General features: G+C 46.7%; 1 protein-coding gene across 2 annotated transcripts in view; it reads right to left on the bottom strand.

Moving 5' to 3' along the window:
• The window catches only part of LOC138468025 (fibrillin-2-like), a 691,910-nt gene that overhangs the window by 133,554 nt on the left and 541,914 nt on the right, over nucleotides 1-16,442 (bottom strand). For both annotated transcript variants that reach the window (XM_069608420.1, XM_069608421.1), the window contains 2 exons: nucleotides 7,350-7,466; nucleotides 5,427-5,447 (listed from right to left, as the gene is read on the bottom strand). In XM_069608420.1, the coding sequence (XP_069464521.1) occupies nucleotides 5,427-5,447; nucleotides 7,350-7,466 (138 nt within the window). The remainder of the gene's footprint in view (nucleotides 1-5,426; nucleotides 5,448-7,349; nucleotides 7,467-16,442) is intronic.

The following is a 16,442-nucleotide window of genomic DNA, read 5'->3' as shown; positions in this document are numbered from 1 at the left end:
ATGCGTGCTCCAGTGCCTCTGTGCTTGTGACAGCATGTGTGTTATCGAGGGAGACAGAGTTAGAACAGGCTGAGCAGGCAGCAGCTACCGTAAGGTAAGTCAGTCAAGTGCCCCCCACTCTCCTCTCCCAGGTGCAGGCCGGCGTGGGGAGGATTTATTGGAGTGAATGTGCAGTTGGGCCAATGTCAGATATAAGTTCTAAACTTGCGCGGCGCATTGCAAAACTGATCAGGGAATCCTGGCCTCTTAAGATTAAGAGGCCAGGATTCCCTGATCAGTTTGCAATGTGCCGCATGTGTTTATAAACTGTATATCTGACGTTGGCAGTGCATTTATTTGGGTTGAATTCAATCTGCCAATGTCAGATATACACTTTTAAAACATGCGCGGCACGTTGCAAAACTCATCGGGGAATCCTGGTCTCAAGAGGCCAGGATTCCCTGATCAGTTTACAACATGCCACGCATGTTTATGAACTGCATATGAGACGTTGGCAGTGGCACACTTTCATGAATTGAAAACCCTGAGGCCATGCCCGTGCCGCCCTCAGGTTTTTCAATTCATGAAAGTGTGCCCAAGCCCCTGCCCAAGAGGAACATCCCATTTGCATACTTGCCAACATTCTGTGACCAAAAAGATGTAGGATTTTTCAAGTTTGAAAAATAATAATTCCCATAACAATGACATCACAGGAAAATACAAAACATACAAACAGCACAACATGGAAAGATGTTGAAATGTTAAAAATGTATAATTCTGAATGCCAACACCAAATTGTCGGGAAGATGCTGTGTGATGGTGTTAAACTCTGCTACTTGCTTTCACTGCTGGTTCACCTAAGGGTTTTACCGGCAAGAGTACAGGACAGAGTAACACAGCTGTCAGGTCAGTGGATTTGTCTGAGTGCAATCAAAGTAATCACCTACCAGTCCACTGTATGGACAGACTAATTAATGTGTTGCATGCTCTGTCCTGGAGCCTGCCTTAGAATCACATAAATTACTTGCCACTGTAAAAAGCAGTAGGATCTGTCACTGAAATATGTAGGTGGTAGGGCTGCTTCAAAAGCAGTAGTCCTCTGCAACAAAAAAAAAATACAAATTCTATGTATATATAACTGCTTCCCAAAGTGAGACCCGGTCCCCCAGATGGAGGTGAAATCTATTGCTGTGACACTTCACACTCACTGACATGTCCCTCTTCACACTCACTCAACATGCTTAGCATACATGGAGCAACAAGAAACTCTGTTAGAACATTTACGATTGAGGCATTTCGTTATAGTGTACACTGCCAATTGAGTTACTTCTAGGTGATCCCAAGTAAACATATAGAGAAAATAATGCACAGTGGGGGGTCACCCGATTCACCCAGGATCACACAATCTGGCAAAGACTGGATTTTCTCCAAGATGTCCTTGTACCCCAGGCCTGGCTTGCAAAGTGCAAACACTGCCTGAGTTATCAGCCTGACATTGTATATGAAATCCTCATGAAACCATATAAAGTAAAATGAGGATGAACCAAACTCAAGAAGGGCAGCTAGGTGGGATATGTGCTCTTTTCCATAGTAATGTCTAAGGTATAAAACACTTGATGTATACTCTAATATCAGTAGGCCTCACTTAAGGCACACCCCTCCACCTCTTCCCACTAACTCACACCTGCTTGAAGTTTGGATGGTACCACACCTAAAGCTTGGTCTCTGACATGAGGGCAACCTGCATTTCACTAGTTCAAACCCAGCAGCAGGGTCCAATTAACCTTTCATATATTCAGTACTGTTCAAATGAGGGTAATAATACCTGTTATAACATTGCCTAGAAGCTGAAATCATCTAGCATGAAGCGCTATGATCTGAACTCTGTCCCTGTCCAAAATAAACCATTTGTTGGTGCCCGTCCTGTGCATCTCTTAAAAGAAATCAGGCGCTAATCTTCTGTAGGTCTTGGCTAAGCTTCACCCTGTTTTATTCAGCCTAGCAATTTCTGTCAGCGTACTTGAGTGGTCGCAGTGCGATCAGATTTTGTGGGTAGAGCTTAGGCAGTATGTGGATTTAGTGACTTCTGTGTCTGTCCCCCCTTCCAAATATCCATGCTCCTGACTATTTCTTAAGAGTTAATGCTTGCAGGTATCAATGGTTCCTTTTAAGGTCATGGATCTGGCATCCCTGTTCCAGCTTATTTTGAGAAGCTCTATGGAGTGGTTGGTCATGCAAGGCATGCAAGAGAAACCCTATGGCATGTAAGCCAGGATATTGAGGGTCCTCTGAAGACTGAGGAGAAAGTGCTGATTAAGTGAACAGATGAGTGCTGTGTGGGGTGCTGGCCATGGGGGAATAGGAAGCGAGGGACTGGGGTGCAGTAGAGTGTGGGACTGCAAAGTGAAAAAGGGTAGAAAGGATGCAGAGGACTGAAAAAGAGAGGAGCAAGGGAGGGGAGAGATGGGAACAAGAACCGAGTGCAGATGAAAGATAGGGATGGTTTGCAGCACGGGGTGACCAGTGTGTGCAGGCAAGAGAGGGGTTCAGGAAAGACCAGAACACAGGGACAGTGATGTAGGGCAGAAATGGGATAGGAGGTGCTTTGGGTTTTGCAAATGAGTGAGAAGTACAGACAAATGAGAAAGTGCAGGGAGAAAAGGGTGTACAGCAGACGAGAATGTGGAGTAGAGAAGGGTACAGAGGGGAGATTTGTACAAGGAAGAATGGTGCCTCGCCTCATGTTCCCAGATAAAGGGTGCAGTCACGAATGCGTCTTCTTCTAACGCTTCATCCATGCTCATGAGGCCTGCATGAGGACGATTAGAAGTTGTTTGTTTAAATAATTGCAGATATATACTCTATACCATATCTGTCTGCGCATAGATGGGCCTGATAATACACAAAGTGGCCCCCATCTCCCAGGTGCAGGCCGGCATGGGGAGGATTTATTAGAGGGAACATTGGAGCTCGGGCTTGTCGCTCTCCCACTGCCCTTGTCTCATCTGCACTCCTGTCTGGTTCCTCTCCAGGAAGAGACAGTCACATCAGGCTGTTCCTGCATCAACTTCCTTTTCCCTCAATCCTACCTGCAGCCTAGGTCTGAAGTCAGGACTAACCTTAAATGAGGTGTATATTCACCTCTGGCCTGTCCTGTAGTAGGAGCTTGTGCCAGGGTGCGTGGCATCTTGCCTTGCGACACAGCAACATGTTATTTGGGCTATTTTAGCAACTTTCAAGGGTTTTTGGTGGATGGATGCCACGCGGGCCGCAGACTCATTTTACGCCATAACCTATTCCTTTAAAAAAAACACTAGAATGATCTATAAAGGGCAAGTAAAGTGCCAGTTCTGGTTTAGATGAAACCACTGACTTAGGGATGTTTACTACAAAGCCCTGTGTATTTAATAACCTAATTGGAGCTGGGAATATACTACTGGTGTAATACAAATGTCTCATGCAGGGGGGCCTTCATCCATTCCGTTTCGCCTTAATTGTTCATTGCACTTACACTATCTGAAATGTCGTCAGGCTGATAATGATAGTTATTCTTCACATTCTTAATTGTTTCAAGGACCTGCAAGAATGTAACTATTTCTCCCATGCTTCCTCCCCCCTTGAATCGCTTTGAAACACATTGTGTATAAGCGCTATACAAATAAACAATCAATCAATTGCTCTATTAGCACTATGCATTTCCTTCACTGAAGTCCTGCTAAAATCCAGCAATGGCAAGTGTTTGCTTGTCTATATTGAATGGGCATTTGCCAGGCACTGTTATTAAATGTTCAGGTACTTGCACCATTTTGCAACTGCTACCATCAGTGGGTACCTAATACCACTATGGCGGTGCTTGGCAAGCCCAAATGGTTGGTGTTGCCAACGCTTGCTTTAAAATAGGGATGCAACTGCATTTTTGGTACCCACCACCAGCTGAATAATGAGTTGTAGACAAGTTTTAATAGAGGGCACCATAAACCATCTGGGTGATCCAGAAGAAAATTAAAGCAGAGCCTTGAGATTCAAAACAGCACTTGTTCCGCTATCCATTTAAATGCAGTGAATACCCTGGTTCCAAGGTATGATTGCAGCCCATACACTGCTGTAAAGGGGCACATTCATGTGCCATCATTGAGGGTTCAAGTGTAATAGGATAGGATGGGTTAGCGAAACTCCATAAAGCATCTGCACTTAAAGCGCAGGTGAGAGTATTATAAAAGTTCTCTCTAAAGGTCCATCGCTGGGAGGATTTTATACTTTTGATTTTATACTTTCCTTTTCTTAATTTTCTTCAGTTTTCTTTTCTTCGTTTCTCTTCTTTTCTCTTGTTTTATACAGTGATGATATATGTAATTTAATACGTATTGCTATTTTAATTTTGTGAAAAGTCGAGTTCTTTGGCTCAAGTCCTCAAGGGGTCCCCTGTCCCCCCCCCCCCAGATTTTATGGGTCTCCTACGCCCCTGATTTAAACTTGAGAATGTTATTTTCGATGCAATTTGCTTGTTCACTGAAGATGTTTTGCGTCATTGCTTGAAAGTTTAATGAAGAAAAATATATTTCAAGTGGCATCTCAACTTGAATGCGAATGGGCCGATTATTGTGGTGTTATTTATCCCAGAGTTTCACCCATTCATATCAAGAGCTTTGCTGATGGGTGTGAATGCTCATCACTAAATTGGGATTGGAAGGTGGATCTCAGAATATAGGAATTTTGCTGGATGGATTGGACACCTTCTTTGTTTTTGTTGCCTGGTCCCAAGGGTCGGGAGGATATTGGATTGCCTAGCTCTATATTCAATGCTGTTTTCTCCAAGATGATTAGTTTAGGATGCCATGTGGTTCACTTGAAGGAGAAGATACATAGGGTCGGGTGTTTCAGAGTTTAGTGGCCAGTACGATGCAAGAATGCAGTGCTTTCCATGCGTCATTTTAAAGCGCCACACATCGCTAATGCAGATGCAAGCATGGGACACGAGGTAGTCTTGTTACTGTCAGGAATTAAACAACACTTTTTAGACCAAATGTTACGGAGAGAATACAGCACAGGTATACATGTCATGCTGCAGTGCAAGCCCTAGATGTCGCCTAGATATGTCACACCCCATTGCTACATTATGATGGTCTGTGTCATTCATGCCCCATCAGTGTAAATAGAAAGCGCCTTCCCATGCATCAGTGTTATGCATCATTAAATAAAATGTATGACGAACATACAAGTGATACATTGAACAGGTATAACTTTTGCTGTGCTCAGGTGCCATCAGCGAAGGCAATATTGCTGATTAGGTACATAACTTACGCCTTTGTTTTTTCCGGTCAAATTGTGGTTTTCAACCGCTGGGCACGGGAAGATTTAGAGAAATAAAATCATGAAACTGGGAAAATATAGCATGCTAATGTCACTTCATTTAATTCTGCAAATCTGCAATTTCCATCTTACTGTACCTGGTGTGTTGATTGACTGCCCTGTAAGAGAAAGAAAAGAGGTAGTTTAATTGAAAAGAAAGAAATCTCTGCTATAAACAAACCAACAGATATTAGTCAAACATTTAAGAACGTTATTAGTTGATGTCTATAATTCTGGCTGTACAACATTGCTTGAAAGCAAAGGAACTGTACGTAGCAGCTATATATGCTATCAGGCAAAGCAGTTGGGTCTCATGGTATCCAACTTGGATGGATGATAAGCTGAATGGTCCTCAGCTAGCACTTGGCCATTATCGAGATATATGTCTGGTGCTCGCACTTCAGACAAATGCGCTACCCTCCTGATTCCTGGATTATCCGACTTTTGTTGAGCACGTTGCCAGGATACAAATCAGACCAGGGGTGAGATAAACCAAGGAGACTGCACCTAGAAGAGAACATTACTGGTAGAGGAAGGTATAGATGAGGGGAGGGGTGTGCATCCTGAGGAAGCCAAGGGAATAAGAGTGTAGATACAGAAGTTCCAGAGCAGACCATGGCAACACTCAAATTGTTGGTGCAGGGCTCTTACTAAATGCAGTACAGTAAAGTAGTACATTCCTTTATACAGGGTCATCTTAAGAACATCTCGGGCCTGGGGCACAGACACGTTTGGGGGCCCCACCTCCACCAAACCAAAGGTATACAAAGATCCAAATATCTGGTCGCGCCCACCTCATCGCGATCACTCCAGAAAGATTTACCCCACAGCCCCAAACCCCCGCCCTCGCCTCACCCCACCCCGTCCTTGCAGCCTCCTCCTCGCTCAATATAGAGTGTGGCGGTTGGGGGCAGCATCTTCCGCTTCAATATGTTATTGTTTTTGATTGGCTCATTTGCTTGATCAGAACCTGCAAATTGGCAAATCCGTGTCCTGCTACTCAAAGCTTCAAAATGGATGACTCTCGCCCAAAAGGATTTCTCCTCCCAGATACTGTACTTAACTACCACAAACTATTTTAAAAACTTTGGGGCAGGGTCACAAAGATTACTGCGAGAGCAAATGTAAAAGGAAAGTTTGGAAAAGGCAAATGCACACTCAGATTTCGAATATTTGTGGGCAGAAAGTGTAATGAGTTTACAGTTTGTAACGTGCACGTGGGTAAGTGGGACAAGCTCAGCTTGAGCCTCCATTCATAGCCAATATATGCAAAATGGGTGTGCCTGCAGGGTAGTACTTGGACAGGCAATGCATCCGGCATCCGGGTCACACCGAGAAACGCAGGTAGCCTGTGGTGAATAGCAAAAGAGCAGCACATCACGTGCTACCTTTCTACCTAATCGCTATTCATCTCTGTTCAAAGCTCGTGTAAATAAGATTTGGGAGCGGGCAAATATGCAGTATCAAATAAAACAGTGTTTAACATTTTCCCTTACGTGTTTCACTCCTCCCAAGTCATTTTTTTTCACGTCTCAACTTCCAACGTGCAAGGCGCTTATTCGCCTTTTTTCTGACTCAGGAGGCACTTACACAAGCGGTGTGTGGCAGACGTCCTGTGGGATTCTTTGTGACACCCCGTACGCATGCAAAAGGCGATTGCCACAGTTTGCGCATGTTTGCTAAAGAGCCCTTCATTCTTAAAACAATATGTGTGCACATCGTCAAATAACTCATGCCGTTTTCAAAAGTTTAATTTTAACGATGAATTCATTACATCATAAATGGTCTTAGATCTGAAAACACCACACTGTTTTTGAAACTTAATTCATAAATACATTCTTTAAAAAAAGAGATTGTGTGTGTGTGTGTGGGGGGGGGGGGCAGGGATACATATTAAAACACGTAAGCCATAACCATTCATTTTTATTTGAACATGCGTGTACATTTAAAATGTCCAAATGTGTACTTTTTTCCACTATGTTGATTGTAAGAAACATGCCACAAGATGTGTTTGAACTCACCGCAGCCTTCGTTATTTTCACTGGTGTACCTGCATAAACAATTGAATGAACCAATTGTATTCTTGCATTCGTATTTAGCATTTTTGCATGCCAGGTTGTCCGCACACTCATCAATATCTGAAAATGTAAAGGAAAAGACAAAACGTAACAGACGATTGCTTGCTTGGGGCAGAGGTAAGAATCTTTGCGTACACAGAGGGGGAACAGAACGTAATTCAAGAGAGTTGGGAGAAGGGTGTACAGTTTAGCCTTCGTAGACAAGAGGAGGTGGGAAGAGCAATGGACAGCAGCTTTCAGAGACAAGTCTACCTTTTTTATAACTCATCTTAACTAAGTGCCTTAACACATTCAGAGATAATGGGCCGCATTACGAGTTTGGCAGGAACATCCTGTGCCATATTGTAACCTCCTCCTTACCTCATCGCCGAACCAAAGCAGAAATAAGGAGTTTGGTAGCAGAAAAGGGTAAGAAAGAGTCGATTTTCAGAATATTATAAAGATGAAAGCAACAGGATTTAGCAGTGGCAGAGCTTTGGGAATCAAAAGTCAAATTTCAATCAAAGAGCACTCCAAGGTTATGAGCTGAGCTAGACAGTGGGATGTCAGAAGGAGGAAAAGGAGTGCATGAAGGAGAGTTTGTTTGTTTATTTATTTTAAAATATTTTTATTGGCATTTTGAAATTAGCATTACACCAGTGTCAATCTCCCCCTCTCACTGATTTCTGGCGCCATTTTACAATTCCAAAACGTATTCGATTGGTTCCTGAAAAGTAACAACAAACTAAACAAAACAACAACATTTGACAAACTTGAACCGTCTTCATGCTGAACGATTGTAGTGGCTACGTTATCTTGAATCCACTTGGTGGCCTGTCCATGTCTTTTCGGTGGGGGGCGGGTGGGGTTGACTTTCTGCCCCTTCGTGTCGCGTCTCCCTCTTTTCTTCATTATGAGCCTCGCGCTTCCTGTGGCTGTGCGCTACTTGTCCCGCCAATTGGTTCACGGGGGCATGTCATCGGAGGGTAGGAACATGTCTCTCACCACGGCCTTCCATGCATCAAATTTAGCGTTAGTATAGCCCTCATCCCCGGCAATCCGTATACCCCATGCTTCTGTTTCTGCGGCCGTCCATCGCTCCATTTCCCTCTTCCATCTCATGTATTGTGGGCCTTTTTTGACTTCCACGACATCGCAATCTCCCTTTTTGCCAGTATGCATGCCATGTCCATCACCCGTACAATGTGTTTCATTTTGCTTAACCTGGATACATGCCCAGCAGACATTCCTTCATTGTCCACTCATATCTGCTTACTCCGCCCTTCATGCATGCCTGTTTGATGTTGGCCCAAAGGGTGCCTACTTTTGCACACCCCCAGAACATGTGTATTAGACCTGCTTCGTCATTAGTGCACCATGGGCAGTGCGCCTCCGCTTGCCGTTTGAAGCTTGCTACCCTTTATGGGGGCATATATGTTCTATATAGGACGTTTATTTGGATTAGCCTGAACCTGGCATTTCTGGACACTGCCTTTGGGTATTGCAGTGCTCTCTGCCAGTCATTGTCTGAGATCTCCTCGCCAGTGTCCGTTTCCCATTTGGCCCTTAGTGTGGCACCGCAGGGGTTGGGCCTATCGTTTAGCTGCACGTAGATTCTCGACACTGGCCTCCACCCGTCGCTCAGGTTATACATCTCTGTCACTAGGGGGGTCATTGTTGGTTCCTTTGGCCAGTCATTCCATCTCACCCTAGCCTCGTGTTTAAGTTTCTGGTACCATAAAAATTGCCCCATAGGTAGGCCCTCTATCTCATGCAGTGATTCCAACTCTCTAAATTCCTCATCCTCGTACATGTCCCCCCAGGCGTATATACCCAGACCCTCCCATTGCCTAAGTGTATTAACATCAGCTGGTGTCGTTCTCATGTCTGCCATCAATGGAATTTCCGGGGAGTAAGGGTTCCTCGAGTGTGTGATGGTTTTAACTCTTTCCCATACTTGTCTGCCCAGTTTGACTAGTATAGGGGCCCTATCGGCTCGATCCCGAGGCGCCCATATTATTTCCTTGAGGTATATGGGTTTGACGAGATCACTCAGTAGGCTGGTTTCGTTGGTGACCTCATCCGACAGCCATTTGGTAACGTGACTAAGTTGGGCTGCCAGATAGTACCTTTCGAAGTCCGGGAGCTGTATGCCCCCTGCATCATACGGAAGGGTCAGAATATTCAGTGCCAGTCTGTGACGTGCCTTTCCCCATATGAAGTCTCTAATCTGGGCTTCTAATTTTCGGAAAAAAGGTGGTCTGATGTAGTGACAAATGGTCTGGAAGAAGTATAGGTATCGTGGCAGTATGATCATTTTTGTTATTGATGCCCTGCCCATCATTGAGAGTGGTAGCCTAGACCAGAATTTCATCGAGTTGTGGAGCCCTTGAGTTACCGACAGTGTGTTCTGTTCGTGCGTGAGTTCAGGTGTTGTCTGATCCTGACCCCCAAGTATTTGAACATATCCGGCTGCCACTTCACCCCAACCTGCGGTAGGTCGTCTACTCCTACCCCCCTCAAGCCTGCTAGTGGAAACATGCAGGATTTTTGTCTGCTGAAGTGTATCCCCGAATAACGAGCAAAGTTGTTTAGCACTTCCAAGATTGTAGGGGCATTGTTTTTTGGGTCTGTCAGGTAGATCAGGACATCATCTGCATATAGTGAGATAACGTGGTGCCCCCTTCCCACTCGTATTCCAGCGTCCCAGAATTGCTTCCTTATATAAATTGCGATTGGCTCCAGCCCCAAAATATGGAGCATGGGCGAAAGGGGACAGCCCTGTCTAGTGCCTCTTTGTATGTTCCAGTGTCTTGATACCCATTTGCCCGTCTTTACTCTGGCTGTTGGATCATTGTACAGTATCTTGATCCAGCGCACAAATCCTTCCCCGAATACGAACTCCCTTAGCACCTCTATCAGCCACTCCCAGTAGATGGAGTCGGATGCCTTTATGGCGTCTAGTGACAATACTGCCATGTGCTCCTGGCCTCCTTCTGTGTGTGCTATAATGTGCTGTAGTCTCCTCAGGTTGGCAGTTGTGTTGCGACCAGGGACAAAACCATTCTGATCCTCATGGACCAGACTTCCTATCACTTTGGATAATTTCTTGGCCAGGATAGTGGTCAGTATCTTACTGTCATAATTTAGCATAGCTATCGGTCGGTAAGAGTCGCATTCATCAGTTGGTTTGTGTGGTTTGGGTATCGGGACTATTAGCGTCTCTCTCATGGTCTTGGGTAGGGTTCCCGTCTCGTAGGCTTCCTGGAATACCTCGTGTAGTAGTGGGGTTAGTGTCGTCTCGTATGCTTTGTAGAACTCCGGGGGAAGCCCGTCCGTTCCTGGGGTCTTGCATGTGGACAGGGATCTAATAGCGTCTGTAATGTCCTCAGGCGTAAGAGCCTCTTCTAAAGAGTCTCGTTGTTGGTCATTCAGCCTGGGGAGTCCTATCTCTTCTAGGGTGTCTTGTATGTCTGTCAGCGGTACTTGGGTGTCATGTGCGTACAGTGTGGAGTAGAAGTCAGCAAATGTGGTGTTTATTGAGGTTTGGGTTGTTCTTATTTCTCCCTTCTTATCTCTTATCGCAGTCACTGGGTGTTTTGGGTGCTCTCGCCTACACAGCCAGGCCAGTAGCCTACCTGGTTTGTCCCCGTTTATGTGTGCTCTAGTGGTACGTGTTGCGTAATCAAATTTTGCTAGCCGTCCCCACGCCTGGTGACAATTCATCCGTACCTCCTGCAAAAGCTCCTCCTCCTCTCTAGTTCCGGCGCTATTAGCTTCTCCCAGCCTTATTTCCTCCTCCTTCTCCTCCAATTCCCTCCTCAGCATTTTCCTGACTCCCGCTGTCCCGGCAATAACTTCTCCCCTCGTTACCACCTTCAGGGCCTCCCATACCGTGCTCCAGCGCTCCACACTGCCACTGTTATTGGTGACATACTCTACCAGTTTTTCTCCCAGCTCCTCTTTAAATATTGGGTCCTTCAGAGCCTCCGTGGGCATTCGCCACAGCAGGATAGGGGGTCTAGGGCCCTTCAGAGCCCAGTGCATTAACAGGGGAGAGTGGTCCGAGATCGATCTGCCCATGTATTGTACCGATTCTACCTGAGCTAGGTGTGTTTTGTCTATAAACATGTAGTCGATTCTCGTGTGGAGGTTGTGTGGGGTGGTGTTCCCTCCAGACATCTGCAAGGTCTAGTTGTTCCAGCAGGTTGTTCAGCACCTTTGAGGTCCTATCCGTTCGTACCAGCGGGGGTTCGGACCTATCTAGGTTCCCATCCCTCACACAGTTGAGATCCCCGCCCCATATGTAAAGGCTGTCTCTGTGTCTCGCCAGTTTCATATGCAGCCTAGCAAGGTAGGACGGAATACCATGGTTTGGAAAGTATGTGTTGACTAGGCAGATTTCTACTTGCTCAAGCACTTCCCGCAGTATCAAATATCTCCCCTCCGTGTCTGCTTCAGTCCCTAACACCTGAAAGGGCACCTCAGGGTTAATCCAAGTATACACTCCCCTAGCAAATTTGGAATACGGGGCCCCCTGTCCTTGACCTCCCCAGTGCTCCTGTAGCCTTGACTGGTCCTCCACTGTGAGGTGAGTCTCTTGGAGCATTGCAATGTCTACTTTCTTCCTGCGAAGATAGGACCTGAACCTGTTCCGGCGCAGATAGGACCCCAACCCTCTCACATTCCAAGTTAGTATTCTAAGTTGCATTGCCATGCATAGGGCGCCCACCCTGGGGGGCTCCGTTTGACTCTCGCCCTCTCACCTCGTTTCTTGCATTTTCGATTCATTGGCCACCGTTCCCTGTTCCTCGTTCTGCATGAAGAACGTAGTGTCAAACCAAAACTGCTGCGGCAACAAACGCAGCTTAAACAGTCAACTTTGTTAACTAACAGTCCAACAAACAAGCAGTTCGGGCTGTGTAGCTGCAAACTGCCCCCAGCAGTTGCGGTGAACGTGCAGCGCTCAGGGGCTCCCAAGCTTTCTGAGCCTCTCCAGGCTTTCCGGCGTGGGCGTTGTGCGGGAATGTGACCTGCACATGTCTCGTAGGGGTGGGCCATTAACATGTTCGCTTGTGGTGTCCGGTGCTCCTGTCCGATAGAGCTATCTGTGTGTTGTGACCCCAAGTGCAAGTTAGAAATCTGCCTTGTGCTTTAGTGTTGGGTCTGACGCCAGTATTTGTGAGTCCGGTTTCTTGATCATCTATTGTCCGTTCTAGGAGGTTCCTCGTCATCATCCGCCAGGTTATTGTGCTCGAGCCACATGTTTGCTGCCGCTGGGGATTCTAAAAAAACAGCTTTTTCTTTATAAAGGACTTTGAGGCGAGATGTGTAGAGCAACATATATTTAAGATTAAGTGTCCGCAATCTCGCCTTCCCTGGAATAAAGGAGTTCCTGGCGCGTTGCACTGCAGGGGTATAGTCAGGATACATGACTATTGTGGAGCCTTGCTTTCTAATCACTCCGCCTTCCCGGGAATACCTCAATATTATTTCCCTGTCCTGGAAGTTGAGGATCTTGGCTATAATCGGTCGCGGGTGCGAACCTGGTGGTGGGCGCTTTTGAAGAGATCTGTGGGCCCGCTCCACCGAGAAACCTTGTGAGAGTTTACCCGCACCAATCTCCTGCTGCAGCATTGTCTCTATGAAGTTTGTCGGGTCCGGGCCCTCCATGTCTTCGGGGGCACCTAGGATCCTGATATTGTTGCGCCGAGCGCGTCCTTCTGCATCCTCGGAGCGCGCTTCCAGCCTCGCTACTTTTTGTTCTAGATCGCGGACTTGCGCTTTCAGTTCTGTAGTGTTTTCTACATTTTCTTGTAGGACAGTTTCATTAGTGTTCACTCTCTCCGTTAGGTTGCGGGCGTCCTGGCGCATAAGCTGCATGTCCGATTTTACTTCATCAATCCTGTTTTCGATGGAGGTGCGGAGCTCTGCTATGGCCCGGAGGAACTGTGTGTTGTCGGGCGCTGCTTCTGGGTTCGAAGGTCCGGTGTCGGCCGCGGGGTCAGATTGCGGCAGCTGCTTGGGCCTTACCGTCGTGAAAGAGTCCATTGTTGTTGTTTTGGATTTGGGCTTGGGTGGCGACATCACTTTCCTTAGGGGCAGCGTGCGGCTTTCACTGTCCGATGGGCACCTGTGTGGTTGCGGCGGCTCTGCGTTGCACTCCCTGGACTGATCTCCTGTCCGGTAAACATTAGGTTGTGCCTAGCCAGGCATCCCTAGGCTTTAGTGTCAGGTTATCTCAGGTAGTGGGGAGCTGTGTGTCCCGCAGCGGTTCAGGGAAGTGCGCAAGATGGGGGTGCAAGTGTAGCTTCACCCCCCTTCAGCGATTCTGTCAATCAGTGCGGGTGATGAAGATGATCGGATCTGTTGTGCCACTCGCCATTTTGTGTGTGAGGAGCTGAGGACCCGTTCCAGCCGCCGCTCCCGACCTGCCTGTTGTGTGGTCCAGCCAATTCAACCCAGTTATGGGCCTTGCGAAGGAGCGCCGCGGTGGAGTACCGTCTCCTGCGCCCAGTCTTTCGTATGCGGCCGGTGCTTATGTCACCGTGTTCCGGGATCCCCGCTCACTCCCAGGACCAGGGGAGCAACCGGCTTAGTGGGTTCGGGAGGGAGAGGGATGCTCACCTTTAGCCTCTCCAGTCCCGTCTCTCGATCAGTTGTCGGGATCCGCAGCGCCGATCCAAGTGTGGCCGGGATCGGGGTTAGTTGCGGTTACAGTTTCCCGCAGTCTCGTCATTCACATAGCGGGGCCGTAGGTCGTGTTAGAGTCCGCCATCTTGGGTGTGCAGGGACGCTTCCTTATCTCACTCGCTTCCGATGTTGGGGACCCCGATTTCCCTCAGAGGTCGGGTCGCAGCCGCAGGAAAAGGGTTCCCCTCCAGCGGGTGTAGTAGCACAATTACTGCTTGGGTTGGGAGCCGAGTTCACGCCTCTCACTTGAAGGCGCAGGGAGCCCCGCAGGCCGCCGCTATCTTGGTGGGTAGAGGCGCTTCTTCGTCTCGTTCGTTTCCAATGTTGCGGACCCCGTTTTCTTTCGGAGGTCGGGTCGCAGCTGCAGAAACAGGGCCCTCTCCCAGCAGGTGATAACTGCCCGGTTGTTGCTCAGTGTGGGAGCTGAGTTCACGTTGTTCACTTGAAAGCACGGGGAGCCACACGGGACTCGCCATCTTGGGAGCATAGGGGCGCTTCTTCTCCTAGCTCGTTTCTGGCTCTGCCAACTCCGTTTTTAACCAGGAGTTGAGACGTTTCAGTGAACGGAGGTTCTCTTTTCAGCAGGTGTTGTTTCTGTGGTGATTGCTTGGCGTTAACAGCTTAATTCAGGCGGCGATAAGGATTGTGGACAGGAGCTTCACTGAGGTGCGACTTCACAGCATGCGTGCTGGCCACGCCCCCGTTGTTTGTTTGTTTATTCACTTAATTACGTGCTCCAGACCCGAAGGTAATAGGGCGCAACATTATGAAGATGCAAGGCTTACATAGTTATACAAAATACAGAATTATACAATATACAAAGATATAATAGTAAATACAGTAGCTACAATGCATAATTAAGAAGGCAAATATCGTGGTTATATAGTTACAGTAATATATAATGTACAAATTTACAAATTGTGGAAGAGTCCCTCTATGGAGCCCTCGGACTCGGGGTAGAGTAGAGACATATAAGTTCCGACAGTGAGCAAAGTTCAGATATACAGATTACAATATGTTCCACTACCATGTAGCAGTTAGATTCACAGATGGAGCAGATTCCACATGTGATTCAAAGGTACCATGCAGTTAAGTGAGGATAGTAAGTGAAAGGACTAAGGGTGGGAGATTATGGGTCGGTCGAGATAATATGTTTGATAACATTTTTCCTGAAGGATGGGAAAGTTTGGTCCCTGCGCAGGTCTTGAGGAATTGTGTTCCATAGTTTTGCTGCCTTTACAGGGAAACTATTACCACCAATAGTAGTGAGCCTATATCTAGGTATAGTCAGACAATTGGTATTGCCAGCTCTAGTTGGTCTAACAGAGTGCGAACACGTGATAGAAGAAGACGGGAAAAAGATGATTTCTGTTGGTTTAAGATGGAGAACCGCAAGTGCATACGAGCTTGAACAGCCTGGAGAAATTTGGAAATATTGTTATGGATGAAATCAGAGAAAGTAGAGAAAGAAAGAAAAATCAGAGTATTGTTGGCATAAAAATTAAACGAAAGACCAAAAGGTTTAATTGCGTGGACAAGTGGGACAGTGTAAACGAAGAATAAAAGAGGGCCAAGGATAGAACCTTGTGGAACACTGTGTTGAAGGTTGGCCCGGTGAAGGGGTGTGTCCAGCCCCACAGACAGCAAAAGAACCATTCGATAGGTAGGAATGAAACCAATTAAGAGCAAACCCAGTGATACCAAGTAGAGAGAGAGGAGAGAGAAAAAAGGCATGATCCACTGTGTCAAAGGCTGCCAAAATGATCCAATAGTATAAGAATAGAGGAGAGTTTGGAGTGACTGGCAGACAGGAGGGCGTCAGAAACAGCTAGTAAGACAGATTCTGGGGAATGAAGTGGTAGGAACCCAGATTGAAAAGGCAAAGGAAAAGAGTTATGATCTAGGTAGGTGGAGAGTTGAGAATAAACAGCACATTCCAGAAGTTTCCAGAGACAAGTGAGAAGGGAAATAGGACAGTAGCTAGGTAGAGTTGGCTTCTTAAGTTAAAGGAAGAATGATGGCATGCTTGGAGGACGATGGGTAAACTGAAGTTGTGTGTGAAAGATTAAATAAGGTGGTGAAGAAGAATTGGAAAGATCAATGAGCTCTAGCGATCAGTGAAGCTATAACAGTGTCAGTAAGTGGAGATGAAGAAGTAAAGGAAGAGGGGGGAGTTGATAGTGGAGGTGAAAGCAAAATGTCAGACGAGATGGGCAGCTGAAGAGAGGCCCTTAAGTGATTTACCTTATCTAAAAAGAAAGAGGAAAGGTCGGAAGAGGTTAATGATGAATTGAGAGAGCAACCAGGTGGGTAAGGAGAGGGAGGACCACTTAAAGTCTGAGCAAGATGACTTGAGTGGGAAGA

Source organism: Ambystoma mexicanum, chromosome 4q, assembly GCF_040938575.1.
Source record: "Ambystoma mexicanum isolate Mex_15411 chromosome 4q, UKY_AmexF1_1, whole genome shotgun sequence".
NCBI classification, from domain to species: domain Eukaryota; kingdom Metazoa; phylum Chordata; class Amphibia; order Caudata; family Ambystomatidae; genus Ambystoma; species Ambystoma mexicanum.
This window is presented reverse-complemented; position numbering and strand designations above follow the sequence as displayed.